The 10,046-nt window shown below is 42.4% G+C and overlaps 4 protein-coding genes across 4 annotated transcripts; 2 read left to right on the top strand and 2 right to left on the bottom strand.

Annotated features, from left to right (window-relative positions):
* Positions 1 to 1,324: 1,324 nt before the first annotated feature.
* AOL_s00007g326 (uncharacterized protein) lies at positions 1,325 to 2,242 on the top strand (the record flags this gene model as incomplete). The annotated part of the gene is made up of 2 exons (XM_011120227.1): positions 1,325 to 1,550; positions 1,620 to 2,242. The coding sequence occupies 2 exons, from the start codon at positions 1,325 to 1,327 to the stop codon at positions 2,240 to 2,242; spliced, it is 849 nt and encodes a 282-aa protein (XP_011118529.1).
* A 931-nt stretch (positions 2,243 to 3,173) lies between these two features.
* AOL_s00007g325 (uncharacterized protein) lies at positions 3,174 to 4,176 on the top strand (the record flags this gene model as incomplete). Its single annotated transcript, XM_011120226.1, has 2 exons — positions 3,174 to 3,950; positions 4,021 to 4,176. The coding sequence occupies 2 exons, from the start codon at positions 3,174 to 3,176 to the stop codon at positions 4,174 to 4,176; spliced, it is 933 nt and encodes a 310-aa protein (XP_011118528.1).
* Positions 4,177 to 4,387: 211 nt separating this feature from the next.
* AOL_s00007g324 (uncharacterized protein) lies at positions 4,388 to 5,824 on the bottom strand (the record flags this gene model as incomplete). The annotated part of the gene is made up of 1 exon (XM_011120225.1): positions 4,388 to 5,824. One exon carries the CDS (start codon positions 5,822 to 5,824, stop codon positions 4,388 to 4,390), a length of 1,437 nt encoding a protein of 478 aa, XP_011118527.1.
* A 1,237-nt stretch (positions 5,825 to 7,061) lies between these two features.
* On the bottom strand, positions 7,062 to 8,779 carry AOL_s00007g323 (uncharacterized protein; the record flags this gene model as incomplete). The annotated part of the gene is made up of 3 exons (XM_011120224.1): positions 7,062 to 7,592; positions 7,650 to 7,823; positions 7,880 to 8,779. The coding sequence occupies 3 exons, from the start codon at positions 8,777 to 8,779 to the stop codon at positions 7,062 to 7,064; spliced, it is 1,605 nt and encodes a 534-aa protein (XP_011118526.1).
* Positions 8,780 to 10,046: the final 1,267 nt, after the last annotated feature.

Here is a 10,046-nt window from a genome sequence, read left to right as displayed (position 1 = left end):
GTAACCACCAACTGCCAATGAGTTCCAATTCTGACGAGTCGACAATTGCGGAACCCCTGAGCTTATCCCTTCTTTAATATATACTTAAGTATGTACATATATATATACATATATACGTTAAATCTCCGAGATACTCTATCAGCTTATTAGCTAGGTGTATATATGTGCCATACATTCTCATATTTATATTTATATTCATCTAAACTTTTATAGGGGGTTACATATGAAGGGACAAGTAGACAATGATCCTCGTCATGTTCGGATACCCGGATTCTCGAATTCATGTACTATATACTATAAAAATCTTTTTTGTACGTGTAGGGTTGTAATGCAACAATATTCCTTCCGGGATTCTGTTTTCAAGCCAATATTGTAATATTAACATCGGTCAGCCACGTTGGCCGACACAGTCTACCACACCAGCACGATCCCAAATCGTATGGCCATATAGGGATGCTCGATCCTACAAAGAGGGGGATGACAAGAATTTAAAGGACCTAATCCAAATTTTGGACATTTGGGTTATTTTTTACTGTTTTTATTTTTGATTTCGTTATTTATTAATTTAGTAATTTATTTTGCGGTATTGTGCTAAAACTAGTAAATTTGGGCTTCGAATATTAAGTATATCATGCATAAGTGAGTTCGAGATTAGAATTATCGGATACGTATCATGACTTGAAAGCTTAATAAAACCAGGCATGAATTCCACAATACTGGTATTAATAATGACGAAAGTTTAAATGTTCTTTAAACTCAAAATCTAAAATATAAAAATATGAAAGGCCGATGTAGGTACGTATGTGGAATTGATTCGTTTGGATTTGGGTCACTACCTATCCAGGTGCTGGGTACTCTAGGTATATAGATACAATGACCCGGACACTTATCTAAAACTCAATGTTCCTGTCACACGCACCCAAGAAAATGCGGCCGCATGTTGAAGTCACATCTTACTGAATTAGGATTTAATAGCGGTCCATTTAGTGATATCATGATCTGCATCTTCCCCGTGGTGACCGCCGGCGAACCGTGGTCTCGAAAATAGAGTATTTATATCAACCTACAATCCCGTCCAGAAGTCGTCCATAAATACGGCTATATCTCCTTCTCCCTTTGCTCCACCTCTTCTTGTCTCTTTTCTGATCGATCCTTATTCATTGCTCCTTCTTCCTCCCTCAACATCTCCTCCCTTATCATCTTCTTCACTACCCTTTCGATCCATCTTTCAAAAACGATTAGCAACCTCTTATAGACTAATTCTGCCTCTATACCAAGTTATTTGTTATATAAAATCCTTTTGGTTGATTAAATCCCTCTCAAGATGAACCTCACTACCCTCCTTCTCACTTTATTCTCTGTTCTGGTTAGCCCTTCCTTTGTCTTGGCAAATTACGAGAGTAACACTTTCACGGCTCCACTCGCTGGTGATATAGTTACTGCCGGGACTGGTTTTCAAGTTCGTTGGATTAATCTCGATGGTGGTATTGTTAACTTGGTTCTCGTTCGTGGTACTCCAAACAGCCTGAAGACAATTGGCGCCTTGGCCGGTATGTTACAGTCCTCTAAATATTTCGAGCTTTTGAACATTGATCTGACTTATTTTCATTGTTTTATAGCTGGGATCCCAAATACTGGCGTCTTTAATTGGAATGTTCCTTCTAACTTGGAAGCCGGAACCGATTATTCCATTGAAATCCAGTCCGGTGCCGAGAAGAACTTCACTCCATTGTTCACTATCATCAACCGGGGACCTGCCTTTTCTTCCACTACGTTCAGCCGTTCCGTTTTGCCGGCCACTATATTTGCTGAGAAGACGACTGAAGGTGGAGCAGTTCTTACTGAGTCTTACCCGATTAGTTCCCCCACTCATGCATCTCAACCATATCAAACCGTCATCGCCTCGTCGTCAACAATCATAGTCTTCCCAACCCCAGCTGATGAGGACTTACCTCCAGAACCCAAGCAACCAATCCCTCCGAGTCCCAAATATACATACACTGGTGGAAAGATTATTACCTTGGACCCCTCTCCAAAGCCAAGATACTCTTCGACTACTGTCACCTACGAAAGGGTTATCCCGACAACCTTCAATGGTACCGCAACAGCATTCACCATTAATAGAACTAGGACTACTAGCACATGGATAACTCCGACCGCAGGAGGATATTCTAACCATGCTTTCGTCGGTGTCCCAATTTCCTTGGCTATTGCTGTTGCTGGTCTTATGATTATACTCTGAGTTGAACGAACGAGAATGGCCCAGCTTCGGCCTTTTTTTATTCTGTTATGAGGCTTATTAAAAACCTGGGTTGCGTTTCTGATTGATTCCGATTGGCTTTACACTATTCTCTTTTCTTTTCTTTTGCGTCAGTGTCTTCCTGTTACGTTACACGTTTACCGGTGGAGGATACAAACATGTATTCTATGAGAACACTTGTAAATCCTTTCTGTCACTGGCTTTTGGGCTGCTTGGGAGCCGCAGTGGCTCGTTGCAGAGGCGCCTACACAATTGGGTTTCTTTTATCTCCTTTTTCTTTGTCTAATGGGTTAATAACGGATCAATTAATGAAATAGCGGATTTGACTAAGAATGATTATTCTGTGACCAACCTTTCTTACCCTTCACGAGAACTTGATATCTCTTAACATCTTTAACTCAAATTCGATTCATTTCTATCAAATTTGGCGATATCTAGGAATCATTGTTAAGTATCAACTGTTGATTCACAATATTCGAGGCTGGATTCGATACGAGCCGAATTCGAGGAATTGAATTCACAAAGACAACACAAAAAATACAACGCTTTGATTCAATTCCGCAAGATCTAAACGGCACCTCCACCCTGCATCTGCTCGGTCCTCCAAAGCCTCCCGCATCATTCTGGTGTATATCTCTTTGAAATTGCAACTTTTGAATCATAAAAGCTTTTGGAGACATCATTAAGACTTATGACAGACGATATGTCGAAGGTGTTTAGCATTGCCCGCCGCCTTCCTTTAGGCGGCGGTAAAGGGTCGATACCACAGCTTGGATATGGTGTATGTACTACTATCCATACTCCGTGCGTCTATATCAAAGTAGAATCGCTAATCCTACCCACTAAAATCAAGGTTTATCAATGGTATTCCTTCCCCTTATATTCTATTTGGGAGAAATGAATTCCTAACGAAATGGTGGTCACCGGAAGCCCCGCCTCCAAAACCGCCGCAACCACACTTCACGCTCTACAAACCGGGTACCGTCATATCGATACCGCAGGTGTTTACCGTAATGAGCATGGCGTCATTGCAGCTTCTACTCAGTTTCTCACTCTCAACCCTACGATTCCACGGTCCTCGTTGTTCATCTCTACTAAATTTGCTCCCCATCTAAAGGGCTATAAAGCCGCGACGAATGCTATTGCTCAGAGTCTTTCGCATTTTAGAAATCCCTTGGCATTAGATGATCCTAGATTGAATCTTCCGGCTACAAGACCTAATGGTGTGGATTCTAGTGGTTGGCCTAAGGATCCGGTGTTTGATACCCCGAGGACGGAGGATGATGGGCTTGGGTATATTGATTTATACCTTATCCATGCACCTTCTGGCACGCTGGAAGAGCGTAACGGTGCCTGGAAGGCGATGGTGGAAGCTCAGCAGAGAGGGGAGATAAAGCATTTGGGAGTGAGTAACTATGGCGTTAGGCATTTACGGGAGTTGCACGAGTTTATAACACATGAAGAGAGCGAAGGACGGCCCGGTGGGAAGATAGAGGTATGGCAGGGAGAGATACACCCTTGGTTGAGTCGACATGATGTCAGGGCGTTTTGTGAAGAGTTTGGTATTGTAATTCAGGCTTATAGTCCACTTGTGAGGGGACAAAAGTGGGGCGATCCCTTGTTGAAGGAGATCGTTGAGAGGACGGGGAAGACGGAGGCACAGATTTTGGTTCGGTGGAGTTTGCAGATGGTAAGCAGTAAACTTTTCATAGCTATTAAGGAGGTGTCAATGCTAACTAGAGGTCTTTTGTTTGATATAGGGGTTCGTGCCGTTGCCAAAATCAGAGAAGAACGATCGAATCACGGAGAATGCAGATGTTTTTGATTTCAACTTGACAGAAGAGGAAGTTAAGAGACTGGATACCGGGAAATATGAGCCTTGTACACAATGGGATCCCACAGTCTGGACGCATTAATGGAGGTGGTCTAGCTTCAAGGGCTATTTAGGCACGAAAATTACAAGGTGGAGAGCTCCTTCATCTCAGAGAAGGTTTTGATATGAGTGAAAGTCTATTATACTATGTAAAATTATATATATATATGCTTATAAAACGCTCCAAAAGACAACCAATAGCCTGTTCCAATACACTATGTACCTACGCCAACTCTGTAAACAAAGAGGAATCATCAAGCGAAGTTCGTCAAAATCAACCTCTCAATAAGCTTTACTTGTCCCGAGACATGGAGCAATGTCTGTCCACTCTCCGCCATCATTTGCTTAATGCTAAAAGACCAATCACCACCAGGTACGTCCGGAAAATCCATAGCCACAATTCCCAAGTTGGCTGTTTGGCTTTCAATAGTGTCCAACCAAGTCTGCATTCTTGCATTAATCTCATTTGCCCAGACCGCCGGCTTGTATATCACATTAATGCCTTCGATATTTACCGCGGACAGGAAATTAAGACTTAACTGGGAAGAGTTGAAGGATTGGTGGCTATTAAGGAAGCTCTCGACAACGTTCCATTTTCTGTTATAATTTGGTGTACCATTTGGAAGGGTGGAGGGGCTGTAAAGATCTTGAACACGGAATTGGCCAGTAGAATCTGTATGGTCTGGGGTGTTATTCGAGACATCCATATAAAACCCCAAGTTTCCACTGTATCTTCTGAGCAAGACGATCTTCCCACGGGCGTCGTCGAGTTTTGGGAGAGTTGTAGAAGTGTACCAATTTCCGTGGTTTCCGTCGTTGAAAAGAGACTCCAAAATAGATTCGAAATCTGATGGTTGACCTGAGCCGTCGTAATCCCATTTTATAGAGCAGAGAACCGTTTCACTAGGATGTGCGGCTAAGAAGTCTTGGAAGTCCTTGAAGACATCTCCCGCTCTACCTTCGAGTTCTAGCATTCCGTGTCGGAGTTTGAGGGGATCGGAAGCTGACCCAACTCTTAAATCGAAAAATCGGATTCCCTTGGTGAGTTGATCTGGGATATAACTATACTGTGTACCTCCCAGTTCAGGTAGCCAAGAGACTCTCGAGGTCTGAGCTGCTGAATCATGGGTTCCAGGAATAGTAAACCCAGATACCAACAAACTACCATCAATATTTGCCATCCAAGATGTAGTATTGACAACAGTGTTCTGCTTCGCAACCGGAAGAAACGTAATTTCATCTTGGTATTGATAAAACCGGCCACCGAGAAGAAAGTCTTGATTATAGAGCTTTTTGAATGTGAAGCTTCCGGATGAAACAACATATGTATTCCAGAGATATGTGCTATCCCAGATGATACCGGGATCGAGAGAATTGACTTTACGGCTGAAGAGAACGTTTGATGTAGGGACTAGACGAGGTTCATCGTGAACTATAAAGATTCCGTGGGATGGATAGGCAGATTTTAAAATGGAAAGTTGAGCACGTGCGGAGTCAATTTTGGGAAGAGCGGAGAGAGCTTTGATGTTCCAACCTAGAGGATCACCATTGGAGTTCGTAGATACATTTGCGAGTGATTCATTTCGAATTTGAAGGATTTGAAAGTCCCGATGTTGCGGAAGAGCGGTTACTCCAGTGAGTAGTAGGGCTAATGATGGAATGGTGATCTGCATGGCCTTAAGATGCATCATTGCGTCTTATTTCTGTCGTAAGCAGTCAACGTCGAACCTATCACAAATGGAAATCCTGGTCTTGTAAGACCTGGAATGTATATTGCGAATGCCCGATATTATATATATATAATGGCCGTAGGTAGAGCATAAAAGAAGAATTCAAATGAGTGACTATGTAGTAAAAGAGTGGATAGATCAAGGCGACAGTTTGTATCTCAGTGCATGTCAATGTGTGCGGTGAATAGATATTTTGGATTTGGGGATTTGAAAGCTCTTATACCATATCGAGAGCTAAAGCTGCATATAGCACTAGTATAGTAGCTATTTTAAGGTTTTTGGGATAGAACTCGCAAAGAAGTCTCAACGTTGCATGGATCCGTATTCATGAAGGGACCCGATCTGGTCTTAGTCGATTAGGCCCTAGTTGCTTAAACCATCAGTATAGATTTTTCTCGTCTTGGGTGTAGTATACCAAGGTATATTATCAGAAACCCAATTTGGCTGTTGCGATCTCTGCGCATGATGCGCCTCCGTGATAGCTTGATATCATGCATACAGGGAATATATCAGGTATCAGTTACATACGACGATTATGGGGAGGATTTTCATGCGTGTATACATGTTAGCGGTTACCTATCGTGTTTGCTATCGGAGAATTAGTCCACAACAGGAACACCACGACCTCAAAAAGGTCACAAAACTGGGGTTTTGAAGGTTCCCTAGCTGTGTTTCAACTTCGTTGGGTGACAGGTGCATTTTTGTTGTGGAGGTTTAAAGTTTAAGGTTTCTCGAGGTAGTATCCAATTTGGGATCACCAAGCTGGCTGGATTGAATCAACAAAATGAGGGACGCAAGTCAAATATTATGCGGTACACATGCGCAGTGTTTGCAGGAAAAGGAAAAATATACTATTAAGTCAGCCCTTTTAGGAGATTAGTTTCCATGGATTCTAGTCCCAAACTACACGGATAAGTTAAAATATATCAGCAGTTCAAGTGACAATTCGACTACCGATTTTGTTCATATCAGAATGCTATAATTATAATTATATACGAAATTCTGCGCGAGCAAAAAAAAAAAAAATTAGATAATCGCTTATAACTTCTAAGATGGTACCAAAGCCGCTTGAACATGTGGACCAACATCCCTGGAAGTCTGACGAAATTCGAAAGTTCAAATAGCCTTTGGAAGCCAGCCTAGAGTCTGCTACAATCTGATCTGATACTTCGAAGGCTGCTCTAACGTCTGAAAGGTTTTAGGGCCAATCATCACTGAGCTTTATAGGAATGATCTCATCAAGTTCGCCTCCGTCTTCGGTCCCATCCCCGACGAAAATTGCTGATTCCGGCGAGTCACTCCGAGCCCTACGCTTTATCGCATACAGCTCATATTTAACCCGCTGAAAGACTTCATCATACGTTGAAGAATCCGAGCGGGCCGATCCCGGGGAAAGCCAGTTTCTGTAGACTTTGTCGCGTATCCCACTTTCGTGGAATGTGGTAAGGCGGGAGGAAGTAGCCCCCAGCTCGGATGTGTACGCATGTAGCCACTTATCGCAAGTCCAACAACAGGATTTGCTGACACCAATTTCAAAATTTGGATTATTGGGAAATCTTTTAGTAAGAAAATGAGCCAATCTGCATTGATAGTGCACGCTCAGGTCGCCTTCTCCAAAATACCAAGGGTTGTCCACAAATTCTGGATAAGATGCGACGATATTACTACAGGTGATTGGGAAAACTCCGATTTCCCCGGCAACTGCGTTCAAGGTGCCCAAAACAGTGATCTGAGTTCGGAGTTAGTTGATAATTTTCTATAATGTTACCTGGATCTCTTTACTTACCGGCAGGGCTTCTTTTTTTTCTACGACATAACCTCTATTATGGGTAGAATAGTCACGTTGTCGAATAGCCGGTTGGGGGTTGGAGGGAGACGGTGACTGAGATCTAGAATCTACTGGCCTCAAACGAGGTTTAAACTTTCTATCTTCGATCGGGTCACAGTATTGAAGGGTGTCCTTGACTTAAGTTAGTTGTTTTCATGATCTGATCCAAAATTCAAGGGCTGGCCTACAATAATCTTCATCCCTTCAATTCTAGACTTATAGGCCGGTTTACTCGCATAATAGAGTATAAGTCGTGCAGATAGATAATAGTCACCCAGCTTTTTAAGCCCGCGGACAAGCGCAGGGCCAACAAGGTCGACAAGGGTATCACTTCCTAAGCAATACCCTACCCACACCACCGTTCGCAGGTTCTTGATTTCACAGTTCTGAGAGAAGTCCAGTAGTCCCTCCAGCATTTGGGGCAGAACTTTCGTCAATGGGGGTAATTTGTCTAAAGGTAAGTCACGGAGGTTGAAACAGCTTTGAAGCATCTTGTCTTGTATGAGTTCCCTATACTTTTCACCATTCGGGAATCTTTCTAGATCATTGCGGCAATTCTGACTGATATGCCTCAGATTTGATCGGATTTCGGCTTGTACCTTCATCATCCGGGCTATAATTTTGTCTCGACACCCAATAAGTATACGGGGGAAGACCTTCCTGGTGGTTTGAGTTTTGTGAGGTTCCCGAGTGGTCTCTCTAACAATTTCTGTCAGTTCGTCAATATACTCCCGGTCTTTGTCGGTGAGAATGGTGTTTTTGGCTAAAATAAGTTCTAGATCTGAAGGGTTAACTATTGTTGCCACCGCGGCGGCGTCTCCAGATTTTGCTGTAACGAAGATCAACGCCAGTGCGTTCAAGATCTCGAGATGTGCGTCCTTTGGTTTCTTGGGCAGCGATGGTATTTCGTTAAGACTGACTGTGTTTTTGATGTTGTCTTTTCGAAGACTTTTGCTTTTGCACCTTTGGAGGGTTTGTAAAACATTAAGCAATGAATGTAAACTCGGGCGGCTTGAGGCTGGCTCATTGAATACTCGGTCTCCACTCTTCCTGTCCAGCTTGCCCTCATGGTTTGGCGAACCACTCATAATGCCTTGAGGGCACAATGTAAACCCTCATTCGAGACGAAAATCTTAAAAGGACATAGCGCCAGGAATTTGTATAGCAGGTATCTGACAAGCCAAATTGCGAACAGTAGCTAGAGTCGAATCAAGCACCGCCTAGAACCGAATTCTTGACAGTTTGAACTAGTATCGTGATATGTTGGGAGTGTGAGCTGATAAAGTCAAGGATACAGCAATGTAGTAATAAAAGATTGTTGCTTCTAAGCTCGAATAGTGATGATCACGGTTTTCGAATAGTGATGATCATGATAGAACGGATGATGAGTGGGGAAGGAAGAGAGACCGGAGGAATCTTGCAATATATAAGTAGATAGGTAAAGATCAATAGGAGATCTCTAACAGATCACGGTTCCTACTTCCAATTTTGCCATCACACGTTGCAAACGATGCCACGTGTGTTGTTGTTGGATTTTCTCAGCTTCACTAATGTCGTCAACTCGATTCAATTCGATCGAATTGGTGTCGTTAGAATCGATATCATGAATTGCTGAAACGACAAGTTCAGTCACCAGCTTTTGGTTCCGTCGGGGAACCAGCAATAGGATTACTAAATTTGAAAAATTATACAATTCATACATGAAAACCCTTGATACTTTCTCTTCGTCTAGAAACTTCGAACAGAAGATATATATTAATATTAATAAAATAGTGAGATGATGCATGTATGCGCTAGCAATTGCGCAAACCTTTTGTTCCTCCATACGTTATGACTATAATGCCAGTAACTCATATTATCCTGAGACTAACCACGCTATAGGGCTGGTCTATAAAAATTTAAAAATTGTACGGAGGACACCGAACTGGCTGAAATATATATCGTAAACTGCAAAGTTTAAAACTATCATGAATCCATGAATTTCGTCACAATATATCAGTAGTATCCAAGTACTAGTTAGCCACTAACCTAAGAATGTTTATAAACTAACTTATAATTAGATACGTAAAATCATACTTTGACACGACCCTATAGGTAAACACCGTGAGTTTGAGCGGGAATCTTTGATTAATGGTTGGAATCTTGCTGGGCTTTCTGCACATATATACACTGCACTTAGTCTCGAGGCCTAGAGCTGCCCCACTTGCAAAATAAGAAAATTTAAAATAAATATTAACTAAAACTAACGGAAAAGGTATCGCAACTGCAAAGTATCATCGCGAGCCAAGGCAAGTTGGCTCGCAGCTTGACAAACCGTACCTGTACGTAGAAATCCGTTTACGTAACCCGGCTAAA

Source organism: Orbilia oligospora, assembly GCF_000225545.1.
Source record: "Orbilia oligospora ATCC 24927 unplaced genomic scaffold scaffold00007, whole genome shotgun sequence".
Taxonomy (NCBI): Eukaryota; Fungi; Ascomycota; class Orbiliomycetes; order Orbiliales; family Orbiliaceae; genus Orbilia; species Orbilia oligospora.
The sequence above is the reverse complement of the archived record's forward strand: the minus strand, read 5'-3'. Positions and strand labels throughout refer to the sequence as shown.